The sequence below is a fragment of the Lactuca saligna genome, chromosome 6, assembly GCF_052625555.1.
Source record: "Lactuca saligna cultivar CGN05327 chromosome 6, ASM5262555v1, whole genome shotgun sequence".
Lineage (NCBI taxonomy): Eukaryota > Viridiplantae > Streptophyta > Magnoliopsida > Asterales > Asteraceae > Lactuca > Lactuca saligna.
Window position 1 is genome coordinate 26,687,650 of NC_136422.1, and position 23,463 is coordinate 26,711,112.

Sequence of the window (23,463 nt, forward strand, 5' to 3'; positions counted from 1 at the left end):
TAATAAAGTCTAATTCTTATGGTGATTAAATAATAAGTGTTTTATCTATAATCAATAGTTTCGAGACCATAGTTAATTAGGTTATTATTGTGTTTCACTTCACATGTTTTACTTCCCGAATACATGGATTATTCAAAACATCCACAGTCAATCATACTTTTGGAAGTAAGTAGTGAATTAAGACTGTTATGAATTGGGCTGTAGATTATCTCAGGGGTTAGACATAGCAATGGTTTGTTGTATTATTCATGAGTAGTTTTTAAATGGGGATTTAAGTATTGGATTAACCCACACTCAGAGAATTACTTCTTAGATTTTATCACGAGTAATTTTAAGACGAAAATATCATATATTCTTGAAACGGAGACATATGAGTTGTTGTTTACGAGCAAGTTATGCATTGATAATACGTAAACACATCAGTAACTTGATGTTATAAAATTTATTGTTGTGAGTGATTTTATGAGTGAATACTACAAGCATATAAGTAGAAATTTATCTATTCCTTTTATCCTTAATGGGAAAAGCAATATCTATGGGCCCATCGATGATTTGATGATGACATATTAAGCACTTGGCCAAGCCTAGAACAAATTGATGTGTTGAATTAGTAGTCTGATGTCAGTCGTCATTAATCGGAAATCGGGAAACAAATCTTGGATAGAGAGAATGATTATAATCCATGTCTCATGTCCATTCGATATCTTGTAGAACGGAGGAATATTTTATCACTTATCTTATGACATGTTGTTGACTGGGTCAGAGTTCAACAACAGCTTTTGGTAGCTACAATTTGTCGGTCAATTATTGAAGTTATACGTGCAATGATAGTTATTAGACTTATCCAAGTGGGAGATTGTTAGATTAGGTGTCTAAGCCCATAACTATAATTAGTATGTACTTGAATTGATAGTAGCAATGTCCTTTTGGGTTGCCTTCAAACCTGGCAATTGAATAGGATAACTTTAGATAGAGAAGAATGGTTTATTAATTTATTACTTAGTTAATAAATTAATTAGATATCTAAAGAAATGATTTATTAATGTATTATGAAAATAATATATTAATTAGAAATCATATTGTTTAATTAATATTTAATAAGAAATTAATTTGGAATTAATTTCAGGATTAAAGGAATTAATTGAAACTACATGGGACTAAAGGTGAAAATGTTTAATAGTTGAGCATTGGGCAATTCTTGAACCTGCCGTATAGTAGAGGGAATGAAATCTGGATGCTCCTAGGGTTTCCTTGGGCTCTAAGGGTGCCTTGCATGCCTTAAGGAGGAAGTTAAGGGATTAGGGTTATCTTGGATACACTTTCCTTATCCAATACCTTCCTAAGACATATACAAACCTTACACCATAAGGAATTTTGGTGATGCACTCTTAGAAAAGGTTGAGAGACGAATTTCTTCTTCCTTCCCTCCCTACCTCTCTCTCTCTCTCTCTCTCTCTCTCTCTCTTTCTCTCTCTCTCTCTCTCTCTCTCTCTCTATATATATATATATATATATATATATATATATATATATATATATATATATATATATATATATATATAGTAATCCTTGGTTTCTTGATTTTGTTTGCGAGCCATTAGAGGCGTGACACTTATGGTGCTTGCTACCAAAGGACTTTCATGTAAGGATTCATGATTGTTTACAATAACAATCTTAAAGGTATGTATTATAACCCTTTATTATGTGAATTTTAATTATAATACATAAAACGTAGGGTTTCTTCTTTGTTATTCAAGTTTGCATATTCAATTAGAGAAAACCTAGATCCAAAACAATTAGGGTTTCATGTACACATAGGATTGTATGTTTTGCTCAAAACCTATCACAACCCGAAATCTCTATCTTGTAAGTCAATCAAATATATTAAAAGTCAGGCTTGTTTTTGTTATCTTTTACTGCATTAAGGGTCAGTTTATGAGTCTCTAAACCTTGTATACTTAAGGGTTGTGTGTTAGGAAGTGTTAGCTTGAGATCAGTATACTACGTTCGGGCCTGAAACCTCATCAAGTGAGGTTCACGGCCACAAACCTTGTTTACGGCTGTGAATCCACCCTTGGCCGTGAGCTTATGCCATATATATGAGTATACTTCATTTTTCTTTCATTTCTCACCTCCTGGTCGTGATCCTCTCATTTCTATCTCAAGTATGAACCACAAGAACATCATCTTTCACTCTTCTTCATCTCTTTTCTTTACCGTCTTTTTGGAATACATCAAAGGGCCTTTAAACACTCACCAAATCCACAAAATCTTCAAGTGTTCTTCGTGTTCTTGGTCCGTGAACTACTCATCAGGGCCGTAAACCTTCATTGCGCCATGAACCCTTCATGCTTGGGCCATGAAAACTCATGTGTTCTTGGGTTGTGATCCCTCCATAGGGTCATGAACATCCTTTCAACCTTCCAACTTGCTTCTAGCACCCTTTTGGTGAGTTATCCTTGCATCCTAGGTTGTTTCCAAAGCTCCTTAGTTGTTAAATGCACAAATTATACACACATATATGGTATTATATGCTAAATAGGATCTGTTTGTTCTTGGGACTTCACTAGTGAATCAAACACCCTTGCTTCAGTCCACTCGAATCACTCACTCAAGTTGAGTTCATGCCCCTATGTTTTAATGATTTTCAATGTTTTAGAGGGGTCCGGGGGGGGGGGGGGGGGGATACAAGTAAAAACACAAGGATATCTTGTATTTTCATTCAAATGATTTCAAATAATATTCAAACATGTCAAACTATTTCAACTGCTGTAAACTATTTTCAAACTACTTAAACTGTTTTATGCTTATATCTTCCCCAAAATACATGTCAAAATCTATATAGGTATATAATTAAGATCCAACATGCTTAGGACTAGTGTGTCCACCTTAGCTCCTGTTCCTTTTCTGGTTATGGACTAAGGTTGGATGCATTTGTACGAATGCATGCTTTATCTCAATCATATACATGTTATATCTATATCGGACATGAAATGTATTTAAATAAAGTTTTAAACCCCCTTTTGTAAACATGTCAAGGAAAAGGGTATTTTACTCAAGTTATTCCATTATGTTATATAAATTGTTTAATTAGCAAGATTCTATACTACACTCGGAAAATAAGTAAACTATAATAGGTATAGTTTAGGGTATACTAAAACTATCTTACTAAATCATGGTTATCATAACTAAAAGGACACTAATAATCTCTAAATATCTAGTTATATAAGGTTGTGAGTCGCTATTTAGGTTTATCCATTTGGGTATAGCTTGCCGCCCAATCATTAATAACCAAAGTCTCCTTGAGGGAGAGCGTGAATTTGTGTATAGATTTATACGTAACTAACAATCCCGCACCACGCTGTTAGCTACAGCCGGACCGACAGGTCTACGGGTGACAAATGTCATACCAGCTTTTCGACATCTACGATACGTCGCTTTACACTAGTCGATCAAGTATGGTTGTGGGAATACTCACAATAGTATTAACTAGGGTGTCTAGATAACATTATTTCATAACTTAAAGACTTTTCACAAATACAAGGACACCACATCACTACACTAGAACATGACCATACATTTAGAAGGGATCTATAATGATTCAGGCTATGATTCGTTAGGTTATACATCAGGGTTATACGTGAGTGGGACCCGATAGACAGTAGAATCGATAGTAAGCTATATTTGTAACAAAATTTTAACTGCATTTTAATCTGTAATTTTGACAGTTTTTTAAACCAAATTTTTCAGCATTTTATGCATTTTTTACAACATCTAACCAGCTTTTTCGGTATTAAAATCAACCTTTCAATTTTCTATTTTTTCAGCCTAAAAACATTGGTTTTTAGTCTTTAAACTCTATGTTAATAGCCTTTAACAACCTTTAACTATCATATGTAATAATGATTAGATACATAGAAAAACATCTAATCTAAAAGCTTTGTTTGTTGAAAATTATGACAGAGTATGTTGACTAGCTCAAGGGAAAATTACAACAAATAGTAAGATGCTTTCACTTCATTTCTATTTGGTCATTGGACTTTAAAAGTCGTTTCTAAAAAGTTTATCGTCGTTTAAAGAAAAAGTTTAGTTTGCATAATTTAATTTGTTATACGTTTGGGCCTAAGGATCTTTTTCTTTCGACTCGTCCTGGGTATTTAAATCCTCAAGACAGGCCCTGAGGCCAGCCCCTATACCATCAAGGTATATATAGAATATATACACATTATTGTTAATATATTTTGATAGTTTGTAGAAGGTGTTATCTATGTAAGCCAATAACTTTAGTATTCATGTCAAAATCTTGAATTAAGGATATTTATTTGTTTTGTATATGGAAGGCAAATTTAAGTTGTTAAATTGGATGATTGTTATTTCTAATATTTAGTTTTAGGGTTGGAGATATTTCAAGATGATTTTGGTGCAATGACACCGCATGATGAAGAATTTATTGATTGTTTAACAATTGTGAAGCAGTTTATGGCGAATATATCGCTTGCTCATAAGCCAACAAAAAATAATATCATTGTACACTGTGAATAGGATGATCATTGAACCGAACAGGCCTTTGATGAATTTGCCGAGTTTGATTTCATATTGGATTATTGTTTTTTTTCAGTAGTACAGGGAGTACAATGCGTCATGTCATTTTCGTTGGTATCGACGTAACGTTTCGTGGTAATTGTTATAAACACAATCTTTTGGCTATGTTTTTGGATGTTTGGTTAGTATAGAACACTTAATTATATGTATAAAGTAATGCCTCAATTCAGTTAATTTTCTTATTATAGTAAAAATGCTTTTGTTTTAATTAGGTTTTATGGGTTAGGTTTTTGGCATTAAGTTATATGGGTCAGATGGTCATATTAGACCACATTTTCCGGAAGAGGCTAAATGATACATTTGTACACACAAACTTACAAAAACACCACCATAAAATGCTTAAAGTCATATAGTTTGTCACGTTTATTGTATGTGGCTAAATGGTACATATGACAATACAAACAATTCATCTGACCACATGTATTACCTTTATCCATGTTAGACTCTATTGCACATTATTTTAGACAAAACAAACACAAATATGTGGCCGATGGTCATATTTGGACACATTTTTTTTTGACTAAGGTTAAATGATATATTTGGACACGCGAACAATTAAAAAAAAATGTCACCATGATATGCTTACAGTCACATGGTTGTAACGTTTATTAAATGTGACTAAATGATACATATGTTCATACAAACAAGTCATATGGCCATAGGTATTATTGTTAGCCACATTACATTTCTATATGTGATTTTAAATAATACATATGGTCATACAAACAATTCATGTAACCATAGATATTACCTTTTCGCCACATTAGATTTATATATGTGAAAATATATATACTAATGATCTCATTGAGATCCATTAAGATTTTAAAATGTGGCGAAAATAATATAGGATTTTACCAATGGTAATTTGCCACACTTTGTAATGAACTTGTCGCAATTTTTTTCCAAAATCTGGCAAATTGATTTTAAAAAGGTGTGGTTGTGCGCAATTTTTGTTGTAGCATTTCATTAAAGGTTAATTTCGGTGTTGAACCATTGTCATCTTTATACTTAGGGCCTAGCAATATCCTCAAATCTATACCTAAATGGAAAAAACAAAATCAATCCACCAAGTCATCATTTTCGTTAGGACATCTATCTCATGAAGGGGAAACGTCACCTCGATAAATTCATCTATATCTCCTTATGGGGACATAATCGCTTGAACAATATATTCGTTTCATTACTTTCCGATTCTTTCCAATTCTTTTTCATTTTCTAAATAGCCAAATTTTGGATGTTACACATTTTCCTCTGTAAAATCTCATTTAAGGAAGATCTATCTACTTATGATTTTGGCTACTGAACTCGATTTGCATAGTAGGTGTAGGTATTGGACTTTTGAGAGACAGGGAGAGTAAGTGTGTGCTGGTAGTTGGGGTCGGAGTGCACATCGATTTGATAAACTCTTAGACCTCTATGTCATTGATTTACAGTTTGGTGGGTGATGGTTGTCGAGAGAGGGAGGAAAGACAATCGAATATGGTGTAATGATAGTGAATAAGGGGTGTGACTAATGTAGATCTTTGCTTCATAATTTTTTTTACACAAATCGGATGAATGTTAATTATTTATCGTGGTGAAATGGAAAGCATATGTGAAGTACAGTTTGATTAGTTGGTATTATACTTTGGAGATCATCAAAATGGAAGTAACAGGGAGGTCGTAATCACATGAAATCATCAAAGTGTTTGTGTGTGTGTGTGTGGGGGGTGGGGGGGGGGGGGGGATTTCCTTTTAATACCTTTAAATATTAAACAAAATCTTAAAAATAAAGAAGAAGTGCGTAATAGTCTTTTCAATTTAGACATGGACCAAAACCATATACAAACTTGATCGAAAGGACCATCGATCCAAAAAATGGTTTGGACCAAATCACAGAAAAAACGCATACCATAGGGATCATTTTTGCAATTTTGTCTTTAAATTTTAATGATCATTACAATCGGTAAGTGTACCACCATTGCATACTACTATTAGACTATCCGTTATACTCTCCACGGCAACGGTCATGGAGAGCTTTCAGATCGGTTATTGGAGCAACCACAAACCACCCCACCACAACCGGAATACTCTCCGGTGAGAACGAAGAGAGAGAGAAAAAGAAGAAAGGGACAGAAGAAGGTTGAGAGAGAAGAAATCAATCGTGAAGCCCTGATTGGGCGTTACGTCTCGTCGTAGGTACCACGAGCCATCACGAAAACGACGAACCACGACCGGTCGGGGCGGTCTACACGGATGTTGTTCGTGGCCACCTAGACCACGACCGGGTTCGTGGTCCGTATAACGGATGGCCTTAGTGTCACCTGGCACCGCATTTGGTGTGGTAACACTTCTTCGACTGGTGTGTTGGCTATGCTGAATACCATGACCAGAAGATATCCACCACATCTTTGTCTCTTCTTTCCCTTGTCTACCGGCTAGTTTTCCTAGTTTTCTTACCACCCTTTGTGCTTAATATAATTTCAAGGTTGTTAAAAAATATCATATTTTGCGCTAAAAGCAATCCACCGCATGTTTGTCTCATCTCTCCCCATCCTACGACTTGTTTTCCTAATTTTAAAAGTTTTCTTAATATAATTTTAGGGTTGTTAAAATAACATATTTTTCATTTTGTTTAAACTATGTAAATTTATTTTTTTGGAACAACAAATCTAATCATATGAGACTTGAACCATTAATCTCTAGATGCTGTTATACTTGAAAGTTTTTTATAACTATAGAAATACATGTTTATATCTAATTGTCCAACATGGTTCTACATCATAAAATACAAAATAATGATAATAATAATAATAATAATAATAATAATAATAATTACACCGATAATAATAATAATAATTAAAAAAAACTAATGAACAAATTGTGTATGTAATTAATTGTAGTCTAAGCCATAATCTCACTCTTCAGGCACGCCCTGATCTTGACTTTCGCTGTTCTACTGTCGTCAACATCCAATACATCACAACATTCCCCTCTATTTTCAACCTAAGTCATAAGATAAATATACATGGTTGTTTCACTGTTCAAGAAAGTGCTATTTGATTGAAAATCTATCGGATTAATTCTTAAATATTGAATTATAAATTAGGTTTTTTGAAAAGAAACTTTTATTGAAACTGGTGAAATTTTAGTGATTAGGGAATTCATGAGCTTACAAAGCTTAATTTTGATGCCGGAGAGTAAACTTCAATCCTCGAAATATAATCTGCGGAGTGATTTGAAGAACAAGGGGGCAACCGACGTTGCATGGATCGAATGTAAGTCATCACGATTTCATCTGTTGTATTGTTATCATTACCGAGTCTCTTTATAGAATGAAAGAAGAATACATGAGGAGTTTCACATGGATCATCAGGAACTAATAATCTCGTATTGAACATGTAATCAGGTGGATGTCGTTTCAAGCTCCATGGAGTAAATGTTTCGAAAGGTCTTCGGAGAATGCTACGTGGGATGTATTGTTCGTAAATGTAAATAGAGTAGCCCGAAGCTATGGAGAATGCCCAGTTCTTTTCTTTGTGGTAACAAACGGTTTGTTGAAGAAGGCGTGATTGATCAAATTTAGCAGCGTTCATGAGATGTGCGACTGACGTGTGGCGATTTATTCCGGGGAAGATTGGAAGCGCGATATCGAGATGGTGGAGGGAGATCAATGGTGCTTGTGGATGCGCCGATAGATACCCAGATATATCATCCACCAAATCAATCTGTTTATCATAAATGTTATGGCTTTTTTATGCGTCGATCGACATGAGATTTTGTTGATTGATTGAAACTTAATTACCTGATGAAATCCTCTTTCAGGAGTAAGAGGAACACCAAGATCAGCAATGCAAGCGCTCAAAATCTGATCGCTAACGTAGTAAAACGGGTAAATTCCGATGCATGCATCAAGATTATCGACCAACGCCTCCACCAACGGGTAGCTCAACGCGAATCCTGCACCACCAAATGCCATCTCGAAGGAGAAGTCAAAATTCGACTTAACGCATTCAGAAACACCACCGATGTAATAATATTTTGTATGATCATACCTCCTTAAAAGCTCCACCAAATTATCCAAGAAGAAAACTGTATCATCGTCTCCCATAACGTACCATCTGACATCTTTGTCTCCTTCTCTATGCGCTTCCAGGATCGTTCTCACGATTCTGATAACATCAGGCTTCACATGCCTCGAGTATACATCGAACTTGGTGGTGTTTTCTGAGATACGATAGGGAGGAAGCTCCGATGGCCATGGGAGAAGATCTGGGGTTGGTTTTTTGTCGAAGAAGATGTATCCTCTTGTAACGTTTGGTCGCCACCATTCCCGGAAATATGATCTCCGGTCACGCCATGCCTTGACGGATCCTGAGATGGCGAATACCAGTTGGGTGATGTCTGTGGCAGATGCTTGTTGTGTTGATGGTGAAGAAGGTAAATCGAATGTTTTCTTGAGAGATGAAAGGCAGTCTGAAGATATTGAATTAGGTAAAACTGGATAATGTGAAACATACATGAAGAAAATGAAAAGGGTGAAGCCTGCAATCGCCAAAATCTTGCATAGATTTAATCGATATGTTAAATTATTAGGCTTTTGCGGGTACATTTCGTCAAATCTTTCTTATTTCCTTCTTCAATTTGTTGTTAATTATTTTCCACACGAAGGTTTTTTTTTTTTTTTTTTTTTTTTATTTTTTTCTTAGGGTTTAGTTCGAAATTGTACGCCTATATATATGCACATATACAAGTTTTTATAAAATTTGGGTTCAGGTATGTCAACAAAATTTCAGCATATTTTGAGGCTAAAATTTCTTCATTTCGCCGTAGATTAATTTTTTCATTGCATTTAGGACATGGTGCAAGGAAAAAGGAAAGATTTGGTCATGTATATGATTTTTAACGTGAATATGTATAGTACGGACCGTTGTAAGTTAATTGGGACACAACATACTTCAACTATTCTATCATTAAATTAAGCCTTAGTTAGAAGCTTAATTAAGATCAATTGATCAACAAGAGAGAGCTCATATTTCAACTTGCCCCATACCAAAAGAACTTCTCGGACATAGCCGATGTATATGGGAAAACAATTGCCCCGTACGATGATCTTCCCAATCGTTTTGATATGTCGAACGTTAAGATTGAGATTATTATAGAAATAAAAAAGAGAATAAAGGAGGAGACACTACAATATTAACCCTCTATGGTGACCACAATTTCTGAGGACCCTATACCGACGACAAGTCGTCTCCATAGGGTATACAAACGACTTGTCGTCGGCAAAGATTTTCCCTATTTCGATGACATTTCGTCGATGATATTTTCGGAAAAAAATAAAGTTTTATGAATTGCCTGTGGCGATGAGATGCCTTCGGGAAACCTGTAGCAATGACATGTCATCGTGATAGGTACAAGCTATTACAATAACTTTTCGACGCTACAGGTTTTTCATAGTTGTAGATTAAATACCTATAGCGACGGCACCATCGGGATAGCCATTTTTTTAATAGTTTTTTACAAATTCTGTATATTACCATTTCTGCATTTTTAACAAATTCAAAAACTTTGCAGCATATATTAATTGAAATACAATAACTAGCTACCATTATTCAAATTCAAACGTCAAATTTAAGTTTAATATTAAAACAAGTAGTTAACATTTTTCAAAATAATAAAAAACATCAACCATCATTATCGTCACCGTCTTTCTTCTTCTTCTTCTTCTTCTTCTTCTTTTGTCATTTCGACAAATTGTTAAGAGGTACTTCCTTGCATGTTATAGTTGAATAGAAAGTTAGAAAATAGTGGTGGCTGGAAGTTCGGAATACATGTCGCCAATGATACATTATATTGTTGCAAGTATTCTTGCATTTGTTGTGCATCAAATAAGAATTGGGATTTGGGTTGGGATTTAGACGATTCGGAAGTGGAAGAATGTCCATTTGAAATTAAAACGAAGTTGGCGGTTGATCTCCTACACACTCCGCGAGAATACTCGCGTCTCATCCCAATGGCACGTTCTAAAAAGTCTTCCTCATTTACTTCCCTGCCTTCCCCGACATTGATTTGCATTTTCTCATATTCATTTTGAATTTTCTCCTAAAATAAAGAAAACAATAAACATACGATAATTAAAACAAACAACTAAATTAAAATACTAAAATAATAATAATATACCTTCAACAAAAAATTATAATTAATAATAATAACATATTTAAACAACACATTCATTTCGTTTATTGTAACACCCAAAGTTTCAAAGGCCAAGAAAGGAAAGAAAAGTCCTAATTTAAGGGTCGACTCGGCGAGTCCAAGGAGGGACTCGGCGAGTCCGAGCGGCATCCAGGTCAAGGTGTAAGTGACCAACTCGGCGAGTCGGCCAAGTGGACTCGGCGAGTCTGGTCTGTGCGAGCAAAACCCTAAATCCGGGACTTTTGGCACTATTTAAGCTCCTTATTCTCTCCATTAGGATTCCTTAGAGCCCCCCTTGTTCAGAAAACGAAGCCTAAGCCTCCATTGTTGTGCATTCAAGCTTCCAAGCCATTTTTGGGTGATTTGAAGGAAGAAGAAGGAGAGGAATCAGTGAAGCTCCAAGGATTTGCTTCAGATCTGGAGTTTGTGGAACCCCTTGGTCTTAAACCCTAGTTTATGGCATATTTTGCCTAGATCTCCTTCTCTACACGTAAAGTTTGCAACTTTACGTGTGGAATAGGCTTGGGAAGGGTAGATCTACAGTTTGGAGTCCATGCATGACTCTAAAATCCTCTGCATGTAAGGAGAACTGAAGGGACTCGGCGAGTCCTTTGAGTGGACTCGGCGAGTAGCATGAAGTTGTGGAGAAACTCGACGAGTGGGATGAACAACTCGTCGAGTCGTATGAAGACTGCCTTGGACTCGGCAAGTCTGTTCTTGGACTCGGCGAGTCAGGTCGCGAAACCCCAAACCCTTCGAGTTGTGACTCGAATCAGTGAGTCGGGTGGAGACTCAATGAGTTGGACGGGTCTGGACTCAGAAATCGGTAGACTCGGTGAGTCATGGACTGACTCGGCGAGTCGAGTCGCAAATGGAAGGAATCTGATCATTTTGAACTCGGCGAGTCAGTAGGGTGACTCGGCGAGTAGGGTTGACCTGGAAGGTTGACTTTGACCAGGACTTTGACTTTGGATCAGGGTGAACTTGGTTGTCTTTCGGGGGTCAGTTGGACTCAGTGTTGCATTGATATTGGTAGTTCGGGGAGCAAGGGGAGCAGGAGTTCCGTGAGTTGTCAGGCAGCAACTAGTGAAATCATCAGCAAGTTCAGCCAGTGCAGGTGAGTTTCCCTTTGTGTGAATGGGTCTAAGGCCACAATGTCGGCCCATGTAGTTATGAGTAGAAGACCCGGGGGTTAGCCCTAGGCACAGTATACTAATATTATTTTCAGGATGAGGTCCAGTAATAGCGGGCGGGTGCCCAGGGAATTGTTTATATGATAGTTATACTCGTTGTCTGTGTGATACATGTATGTGCCTGGTAGGGAGGTGAGTGTGGGCGAGGTCCCGTATCTCACCAACAGCAGAGTGTGGATGGGGTTCCATATCTCATTAGAAGCAGAATAGGGGCGAGGCCTGAACTAGAACGGGAGTGAGAGTGGGCTAGGCCCGTACCTCACTACCATTAGTAGCGTGGACGGGGTTCCATGACTCATCAGTAGCAGGACATGGGCGAGGCCCAGGATAGGCGAGGCCTTAGGACAGAACCAGTTGCATGTGTTAGTTATGTGCTGTGAAATGTTTATGTGTTATTATTTGTTGACGGGTGAGGCCCTGTGACAGGCGAGGGCTAAGTAAAACAGATCTGTATCCGAGCGGGGCTCGAAGCCAGGCGGGGCCTGGAGCGGCGGGGCCGTTGTAGCGGGCGAGGCCCGAGGTAGGGGGTGAGGCCCAAGATAGGGGGTGTGGTCCGGTATGTGCAGTATGTGGTTATGTATGGTATGTGGTAGGGTGGGGAACTCACTAAGCTTCGTGCTTACGGTTTTCAGTTTTGGTTTCAGGTACTTCCGGTAGCGGAGGGAAGAGCTCGGGGTGATCGCATGGCACACACCATAGATTAGACAGCCTGGGAATGTTTACTCTGATAATGAACATGTGTTTTGAAAACTTATACTCATATTATGTTTTGGAATGATGACTTTACTTTAAGTAATGATTTATTAAAAGAAATTTTTGGTCTTAAATTTTGAGTCGTTACAAGTTGGTATCAGAGCCTTGGTTTGAGGGATTCGTACATGCTCTCAGGGTGTGTCTGAACTCAAACTGAGGGATTGGTAAGGAAGTTTTCAAAATGAAAAGACAGTTTTGTAAAAAGAGTTTTGAGAAACGAAATGGTTTTAGAAAAGTAAAAAGAATTCAGAAAGAAAAGAACTTTGAAAAGAGAAAAGAGGTGTGGTGCATGCAATCAACCGAGCTCAAGTAAGTACCCCAAAATACCCATACAAGTTTATGTTTTGATTATCAGTTAATAGAACAGCATGCTAGATTAGGACTAAGGATCTAGGGAGGATGCCTTATGTGCCTGTTATATGTGCTTTTGATCTGCATGATAGTGCTGAATAGTCAGTAGTAGGATAGCCTGATTAGGTTATGCCTGAGTTTATGAGTTGTGTTGCATGCTAGTTCAGATTCTTGCTATGTGGATATGATTGCTTGAGTATGTTATGGTTAGATTTTCCCTTATCTGAATGTTGCTTGCTTTGTGCATTGTGGGATTCTAAGTGATTGGAGTTAGCCATTAGGTGGATACGTCACGTCACATGTGATCAGGGTTGAATAATCTCAGAGTGTTGGATTTGGTCCTATTGCGCAGCTCTTGTTTGAGTCCAACCGTTGTAGTAACGAGTCTTTTACTTGAAGGATTATCTGAGCCTCGTCACATGTGATGGTATCCAGGTGATGGCTAATTGGCATTGCGAGGAAGCCTTCAGCAGTTGATGACTGGTTTGAGTTGAGTCAAAGGTTTCCCTAGGGTAAGCCTAGGATGAGGTAGTGCTGGAAGCAGTAGAAGTGGAAAAGGGACCTGGTGGAGTCAAAGCAGTTTCTGAGGAAAGTACTGATAGATGTGGAAGGTAGTATGGGCCCGTACTACTGAAAGCAGAGGATCCGTACTCGATTCGGGAAAGGCCGAGACAAGACCGGGAACCTGGTAGTGAGTATGTTTGGTCTCGCAGCAGTGAGGAGTATTCTGATAGTGGTTATGTTGTATGTTTCAGTATGGTGACATTGCAAGAGGGACCAGCGGGCGGATCAGGCGTCGGAGAGGGATTAGGCTCGGGTTTAGGGGCCGAGCAGCTCGAGGAGCGGATGAGAGAGTTGATATCAGCGGAGGTTACGCACAGTATTCTAGCTCAGACTCCTGTGATCTTTGGCACGGTCAAGGAGGGTATATTGGAGATTTTGGATGAGAAGCTGGGAGCCTTCCGTACTGAGATGATGGCTTTGTTGGGAGCACGTACCTTGACATTTCGGGAGTTCAGGGCTTGCGGGGCACCAGACTATCATGGGGCTAGGGACCGCATCGCTAGCAGCAGATGGTTGGCTGATGTTGCCAACGCATTCCGTACAAGCCCGTGTCCTAAGGAGGACAAGGTCAGACTCGCTTCCTGTCTTCTGAAGGACAGAGCGAGGGATTGGTGGGAGGAGATTGGTCACGCTTTGGGTGATGATGTCGCGTTGGACGCGATGACTTGGAGTGATTTCTCAGTGAGGTTTCGAGCGGCGTTTTCGCCGATTATCGAGGTGCAGCAGTTGGCCCGGGAGTTTCAGGATTTGACGCAGACTATTGAGACTGTGGCGGAGATCACCACCAAGTTCAGAGAGAGAGCCCTTCTTGTTCCGCAGTATGTCGCGGATGAGGAGAAGAAGAAGGCACGATATCACAAGATGCTGAGGGATGACATCAGGGAGTTCGTGAGCAGGTCCGGTTGTAAGACACTGGAAGATATGATTTCTCGGGCCAGGGAGATAGAAATTGATTTGGAGCAGATCTGAAAGAGGAAGTCGGATGAGGTTCAAGTAGCCGTGAGTTCGGGCAAAAGGCCCAAGGGATCAGAGTCGAGATCGAGGGATTATCAGGACCGCAGTCGATACGGAAGGTGTGGCAGGACGCACGGGGGCGCGTGCAGGAGTGGTAGTGGTGGTGAGTTTGGCTGTTTCAGGTGCGGTCGGACTGGTCATTTTAGCAGAGATTGTACTACTACCATCACTCAGGTATCAGACTTGATATGTTTTCACTGCAATCAGCGGGGCCACAAGAAGGCCCAGTGCCCCAGTTTGCTTTCAGCAGGACGGGTGACGGCACCTGCCCGGCAACTTTGAGGATCAGAGACGGCCGTCAGGGCCGTGCGGAGGCGCCTGCAGTTGGAGGCAGGGCTTTTCAGATGGCTAATCTGGAGATGCGAGCAGCGCCGGACATTGCAGGTATGCGACTTCCGTTTTCAGTTCTTTTATTTTGTGCATGATTATATTGTTATGGTTCTGCATCATTAGCGGTTGAGCATTTTATTTTCGAGCGGGTTCATTGTGATCGAGTTATATGTCATTTGCATACCTTGGTTATTGGTTAGTAATTGTGACATCCCCAAAATCACGGCCAGAAAAGACCGGTTTTGTTTATACTTTATTTCAAAATCAGAGTTATCTTTTAATAAATGGTTTGCGAAATTTGTCCCAAAACAATAATATGATAAAGATTTATCAAAAGCATTTCCATATAAATGTATTCATTAAAAGACTCGGGATGTCATGTTCGTACAGAGCGAAAGTATAAACAGTACAATATAAGCCTTACTACATTATTTCATATCTACAGGTCTATATCCGTAATCCCTCGTCCAAAACATCACACCTATGCTCATGCGCCACTACCTGTAATACATAAAACTAAGTGGGTCAGGCTTGGGAGCCTGGTGAGCACATAGGGTTTTCAACCCACAATAAATAAGTTTATTAATTTCATCAATCAACAATAACCCGATTACCCGTTCCCGTTATCCTCACTTTACGTCCCTAAACACCTATCATAAGGGACCTAGCCTAAGGATTATCATCGGGACGGACACTACTGCTAAGGGGATTTCTCAGCAATAAATGTCCTAATAGGCAACCATGTGGGGGATGGAGTACACCGGTGAACACATCGTTCACAACACCTACAGGTTGCGAACCTGCTAGTGTTCCACTGGACTGTCTAGAAGAGTCCGTGGTCGTCATCTATACTCCGCTAGATGACTGGATCAACAACAACAACATCGAGGCCTCTCATCATTTTATCACACATCACCTATTACATCTACCCATGTTTTACCCCAACATTTTCGTAGATATAAAATACATATACAGTTTAAATCATTGAAAACATGTATAACAACGTTCATCTAGCATAGATAGCAAGTATTCAGATAATATGCACACATAACACGTAATTTATATAAAATACTTCATATCTATGTGTAAGTTGAAGGTAACTATGCACTCACCGGAAAAGGTGGTGATTCCGAACTCAGACAGCGCTTCGCTTCTTAAAAAGAATTTTTCTTCGACGAAACCTAGTATTATTACCACTAGAGTTTAGTTTATTATTCGTCGAGACTAATTAATAGTCTAGCTATTATTATTATTATATAAGCGTCAAAAAAATACTTATATAACCCATAATAATAGCCCAAGTATTTATTATAAGTTCCTAATAACGTTACTATAATTAAATAAAAGTTATATTAAAAATAGCGTAGGCGTAGCTCACTTACAGCGGGTTTTATAGAAAACCGGGCTTTGCTTGGAGCAGCGTTCCCGAGCCGAAAAGCTATTCTTCTCGGAGCCTTCAAGCACTCCGGGGCTTCCGCCTCGTGCTAGGGAGGTTCCCTAGGCTTTTCGGGGGATTTCGGGGCTAGAGAGAGGTTCTAGAGAGAGAGAGAGAGTAAAGAGAAGAAAGAATGGGAAAGGTGTGAAGAAAATGAGGGTGGGAGAGGTGGTATTTATAGGGTGAAATGTGGCTGAACTTGGTGCCACATGTCACCATCTAGTGGCAAGCCTTGGGGAGAAAGCAATGGCCAAGATTGTGCCACATCACCCATTTTCGCACAGCACACTTCCGACTTCTAAAATCCGTAACTTTCACATACGACCTCCGTTTTTGACGTTCTTTATATCCACGCGTAGGTAATAATAAGATCTACAACTTTCATTTTGACACCGTCAGCTAATTCTCGACCGATCTTAAATTTAACAGTACAAGGAGATTATACTGTTAAACGTCTGCGTAAAATTAATAACTTCTACATACGGACTCTGTTTTTGTCTGTCTTTTTACCGTTGATTTCCTATTAATGAGATCTTCAACTCTCATTTATGTTGCGTAAGCCAAAAACCGCTCGAACTAAAATTCGAGTTTCAGGCCGTGCACTGCTAAGCCGAATCTTAGAAAAATCATAACTTCTTCATACGAAGTCAGATTTGGGCGTTCTTTTTATCGATGTTCTTAGTTTAACATATTCTACGACTTTTGTTTAGATTGCTAAGGCTAAAAAGTCTTCTATCGTAAATTCACTATTTACGTCTCCCGGTGTCGTGCCGGTTTTGTCGTAAAACTTCGGCGGGCCATAACTTCTTCTTTATAGCTCGGATTTCGGCATTCTTTATATGCACGGAAACCTTGGGACATATTCTACAACTTTATGTAGAGATATCGGGATTATCTCACACTTTAATTTTGACGCTCATTTTTATTCTTTATTAATTATACATTTATAATTAAATAATAAACACATAAACACACATAATTCACATAATACTCAAATATTTCATATTTATTACTTCAAAAAGAGTTACAATAGTTGACCTAGACTATTATATTGACAAAAATGCTTAGCCCTGAAAACCCGGGTGTTACAATTCTCACCCCCTTAGGATGATTCCGTCCCGGAATCATGCATCAGCAAACAGATGTGGATAGCGACTCATCATGTCATCCTCTGTTTCCCAAGTGAGATTCGGCCCATTCGAATGTTTCCATCGGACTAGCACCAAGTCGACCATCTTGCGTCGTAACTTCTTAGTCTTACGGTCAATAATTGCCTCAGGCTCTTCGATCAGCCTTTTATTCTCATCCATCCTTAATTCCGAGATTGGAATTATGTCGGGAACATCTCCCATGAATTTCCTCAAATAACACACATGGAAGGTGTTATGAATACCATTGAGTTCTTCGGGCAATTCCAACTTGTAAGCTTGGTTCCCAATCCTCTGAAGAACTTTGAATGGTCCAATAAACCTTGGACTCAACTTTCCTCGTTTCCCAAATTGTATAAGTCCCTTCCACGGTGAGACTTTAAGTAAAACGGAATCCCCAACTTCGAAGGTTATCGGTCGTCTTTTCTTGTCGGCATAGCTCTTCTGACGATCCTGAGCTGCTAACATTCTTTCCCTAATCACCTTCAATTTCTCAGCAGTCTCATGGACTATCTCGGGGCCCATAAACTGCTTCTCTCCGGCTTCAAGCCAACAAGACGGCGTACGACACTTCTGCCCATACAAGGCTTGATAAGGAGCCATCTTGATGCTCGAGTGAAAACTATTGTTGTAGGAAAATTCTACCAGAGGTAAGTGCTCGTCCCAATTCCCTTGGAATTCGAGGGTACATGCTCTCAGCATATCTTCCAACGTCTGAATCGTTCTTTCACTCTGACCATCAGTTTGCGGATGGTAAGCAGTACTCAAACACAACTTTGTACCCAACTCCTCTTGTAGACTCCTCCAAAACCTTGACGTGAAACGACTATCACGATCTGACACAATCGTAAGAGGGACACCGTGAAGTCTTACAATTTCCTTCACGTAAGCATTTGCGAGCTTATCCATAGACCACTTCTCGTTGGCGGCTATGAAGTGTGCACTCTTGGTGAAACGATCCACGACTACCCAAATCATGTCGTGACCATTCTTCGTTCTGGGCAGTTTAGTCACAAAATCCATGGTGATGTCTTCCCATTTACCCATGGGTACAGGTAAGGGTTCTAAACTCCCATACGGTTTTTGATGTTGTGCCTTAACCCTCGCACATGTTACGCACTCAGCCACGTACTTCGCAACATCGAGCTTCATCGTCGGCCACCAGTAGTAGGGTTTTAGGTCCTTATACATTTTAGTGCTACCGGGATGAATCGAGTACATGGTCTTGTGTGCTTCTTCCATTAGAAGATCTCTTATTCCTCCCGTCTTAGGTACCCAAATTCGATCTTGGAATACATTCAGTCCTCGACTGTTCGTACCGAACACTAACGTTTTTCCCAAACGTTCTTCCTTTCGGTCATTCTTTTCTAAGGCTTCTTCTTGAGCTTTCCTGATACTTTCCACAATCATCGAGACGACTTCAATTCTTAACGCTCTTGGCCTTCTTCTTTCAAGATTGACTTTCCGACTGAGAGCATCAGCAACTATATTTGCTTTACCTGGGTGGTAAAGTATCTCACAGTCGTAGTCCTTGAGAAGTTCTAGCCAGCGTCGTTGCCTCATGTTCAACTCCTTCTGATTAAAGAGATACTGGAGACTCTTATGATCAGTGAAGAGCTTGCACTTCGTGCCGTAGAGGTAATGCCTCCATATCTTTAAGGCGAATACTACCGCTGCCAACTCCAGATCATGAGTGGGGTAGTTCTTTTCGTGCTCTTTCAATTGTCTAGATGCGTATGCTATCACCTTTTCTCTTTGGGTCAGAACACAACCTAACCCGACTCCAGATGCATCACTATAAACTGCGAAATCTTCGACTCCATCGGGTAGAGAAAGTATCGGCGCTTCACATAACTTCTTCTTTAGCTTCTCGAACGCCTCATCATGTTTCTCAGTCCATGTATACGTAGCTCCTTTATGGGTCAAAGCTGTTAATGGAGCAGCTATCAAAGAAAAGCCTTGGATAAATCGTCGGTAATATCCGGCTAATCCTAGAAAGCTTCGAATCTCCGTGGGATTCTTCGGACGTTCCCACTTCATTACAGCTTCGATCTTGGCAGGGTCAACCATTATTCCTTCTTGGTTAACAACATGACCCAAGAATTGGACTTCCCGTATCCAAAAGTCGCATTTGGAGAACTTTGCAAAAAGCTTCTCCTTCTTTAACACCTCCAACACTTCTCGTAGATGCTTGTCGTGCTCCTCCTGGCTTTTCGAGTATATGAGAATGTCGTCGATGAACACTATCACGGATTTATCGAGGAATGGTTTACAAACCCTATTCATCAAATCCATGAATGTTGCGGGAGCATTGGTTAGTCCGAACGACATAACCAAGAACTCGTAGTGTCCATATCTTGTTCTGAATGCAGTCTTCTCAATATCCTGCTCTCTCACCTTCAGCTGATGATATCCTGACCTAAGATCGATCTTTGAGAAGTAGCTCGAACCTTGCAGCTGATCGAATAGATCATCAATCCTCGGTAATGGATACTTGTTCTTCACCGTTGCCTTATTCAACTCTCGGTAGTCTATGCACATCCTCATGCTTCCGTCCTTCTTCTTCACGAATAACACCGGAGCTCCCCAGGGTGATGAACTAGGTCGAATGAAACCGCTATCCAACAGCTCCTGAAGTTGCATCATGAGCTCCTTCATCTCCGTCGGTGCTAATCGGTAAGGTGCCTTTGCTATCGGTGTTGTTCCTGGTAATAAGTCTATACGAAATTCTACTTGCCTATCAGGTGGTAATCCAGGAAGATCTTCGGGAAAGACTTCCGGATAATCGCACACAACCGGTATATTCTGCACCTCTTTCTTTTCTTTCTTAGCATCGATTACGAATGCCAAGTACGATGCACATCCCTTGGACAAACATTTCCTAGCTTTCATCAAGGATATGATTCCAGAACTCACTCTGCGTTTGTCCCCGTACACCATAAATGATTCCTTTCCGGGTGGGTTTATCCTAACTATCTTCTTTCGGCATAATATCTCGGCATCGTTGGCGCTAAGCCAATCCATACCCAAAACGATGTCGAAACCGTTTAACTCTATGGGTAATAGTTCCTCCTGGAATTCGTTTCCGTTTAGGTCAATGACGATGTTCCTAATACGATTACTAACAGGTACGAATTTGCCACTGGCAACTTCTACAATTAGGGCGTTATCAAGTTTTTCTACAGGTAATGCTAATTTCGCACTAAATTTATGCGACACAAAGGAGTAGTTGGCTCCGGAATCAAACAGTATATTTGCAGGCAAACCATTTACAAGAAAGGTACCTGAAGCGACGTCTGCTGCCTCCTTTGCAGCCTCGAGCGTCATCTGGAAGGCTCTCGCCTTCGGCTTTGGTGGTATGTTGGGTCTTCCTGCCTCCTTCTTCTTCGGGCAGTCCTTCAAAATGTGCCCTTCTTCATTACACCCATAACAGGCCTTCTGGTTAAGGGTGCATTCGTTGGCATAGTGCCCAGGCTTTCCGCATTTGTAACAAGTGACCCCTCCATCACACTTCCCAGAGTGCTTCTTCTTGCACTTGTCACACCACTTTGCTTCTGATCCTCCTCCTCTCGAACTAGACTTCGAGAATCTACCTTTCTTACCAGACCTCGAGGATCCGTCAAATTTCCGTTTCTCTCCCACTTCCGCTCTCTCCAGACCCTTTTCTCGTATCTGGGTCTCCACATTCTTAGCAGCCCAGATGGCAGCTTTTAGAGTGGTAGTTTGCTTGACCATTGGACCGAAGTCCGCTGGTAATCCGAGGGCAAATTTGTTAACCTTGGAGAGTTCAGTTGGGACGAGGTGAGGAACAAGCTTCATTTTCTCAGTAAAGCTTGCAGTGTATTCAGTAACGCTCATTCTTCCCTTCTTCAGATTCTGGAATTCGTTGCTGATCTCCAGAAGATCCTGCTCAGAACAGTATTGCATCTTCAACTGTACCAGAAAATCCTCCCACGACATTTTGCTTGCTTCACCTTTGGGCATTGAATCAGCTAATAGCTTCCACCAGCTTAGTACTCCAGATTTCAATAGAGGAACTGCAAGAGCAGTCTTCTGCCTATTGCTACACTCGCAACTCTCAAACATTGTCTCCATCTCAGAGATCCAGTTCATGACTTCCACCGGCGTCGGGCTTCCGGATAGACTCGGTGGCTTGGATGCCATGAAATCCTTGTATTTGCATCCACGTCCATCATTTCCTCCATCCTGGTGGTTTTGCCTAACTATCGGTGGGTTGGCTTGACCAATAGTCCCACTGTAGTTTCCTTCTTCAGTCTGCCCTTCGTTCAACTCGGGCTGTTCGAGCTGAATAGTCGCTTCCTCTCGATTTTGCTGGAGCAAACGCCTGGTTTCCTCCATTTGACGATCCAACATTGCCTGGATCATCGCTTGCACTCCGGCCATCGTTATTGGTCCGGCAGCGGCTTCCACAACTGGTATTTGCTCGATCACGGGGGGTTGGTGTCCGTTCCCATTTGCGTTTACGTTTCCGCTACGGGTCCTTACCATCTTGATCTATATACCAAATAAGGTGGATTTAGATCTTTATTTAGGAGAGACGTTTTAAATCGTCCTTATCACTCCGACACGTTTACATGCTAGTTCTAATATCGTAGTCGTACGTTTAGAATCCTAAACACATAAGGTTCCAGATCCGGTCGGCAACAGACCATAGATCCCGAACAAAATAACAGCATATCATGCATAAAACATTTAGCACATAAAAGCATTTTAGGCACAATTCCTAAAATAAGCTAGTGCTCACACCTCACAATCATCGCTTAGCATTCTAAGTTTAAGTCTAGAAATCCTACAAATTCCTAGTTCGCTTAAACTAATGCTCTGATACCAACTGTGACATCCCCAAAATCACGGCCAGAAAAGACCGGTTTTGTTTATACTTTATTTCAAAATCAGAGTTATCTTTTAATAAATGGTTTGCGGAATTTGTCCCAAAACAATAATATGATAAAGATTTATCAAAAGCATTTCCATAGAAATGTATTCATTAAAAGACTCGGGATGTCATGTTCGTACAGATCAAAAGTATAAACAGTACAATATAAGCCTTACTACATTATTTCATATCTACAGGTCTATATCCGTAATCCCTCGTCCAAAACATCACACCTATGCTCATGCGCCACTACCTGTAATACATAAAACTGAGTGGGTCAGGCTTGGGAGCCTGGTGAGCACATAGGGTTTTCAACCCACAATAAATAAGTTTATTAATTTCATCAATCAACAATAACCCGATTACCCGTTCCCGTTATCCTCACTTTACGTCCCTAAACACCTATCATAAGGGACCTAGCCTAAGGATTATCATCGGGACGGACACTACTGCTAAGGGGATTCCTCAGCAATAAATGTCTTAATAGGCAACCATGTGGGGGATGGAGTACACCGGTGAACACATCGTTCACAACACCTACAGGTTGCGAACCTGCTAGTGTTCCACTGGACTGTCTAGAAGAGTCCGTGGTCGTCATCTATACTCCGCTAGATGACTGGATCAACAACAACAACATCGAGGCCTCTCATCATTTTATCACACATCACCTATTACATCTACCCATGTTTTACCCCAACATTTTCGTAGATATAAAATACATATACAGTTTAAATCATTGAAAACATGTATAACAACGTTCATCTAGCATAGATAGCAAGTATTCAGATAATATGCACACATAACACGTAATTTATATAAAATACTTCATATCTATGTGTAAGTTGAAGGTAACTATGCACTCACCGGAAAAGGTGGTGATTCCGAACTCAGACAGCGCTTCGCTTCTTAAAAAGAATTTTTCTTCGACGAAACCTAGTATTATTACCACTAGAGTTTAGTTTATTATTCGTCGAGACTAATTAATAGTCTAGCTATTAT

The 23,463-nt window shown here is 39.9% G+C and overlaps 1 protein-coding gene across 1 annotated transcript; it reads right to left on the reverse strand.

Annotated features, from left to right (window-relative positions):
* Positions 1 to 7,470: 7,470 nt before the first annotated feature.
* LOC145002176 (uncharacterized) lies at positions 7,471 to 9,204 on the reverse strand. Its single transcript, XM_078961473.1, has 3 exons — positions 8,387 to 9,204; positions 7,758 to 8,309; positions 7,471 to 7,587 (listed from the first exon to the last, which is right to left on the reverse strand). The coding sequence occupies exons 1-3, from the start codon at positions 9,191 to 9,193 to the stop codon at positions 7,486 to 7,488; spliced, it is 1,461 nt and encodes a 486-aa protein (XP_078817599.1). The 5' UTR covers positions 9,194 to 9,204; the 3' UTR covers positions 7,471 to 7,485.
* Positions 9,205 to 23,463: the final 14,259 nt, after the last annotated feature.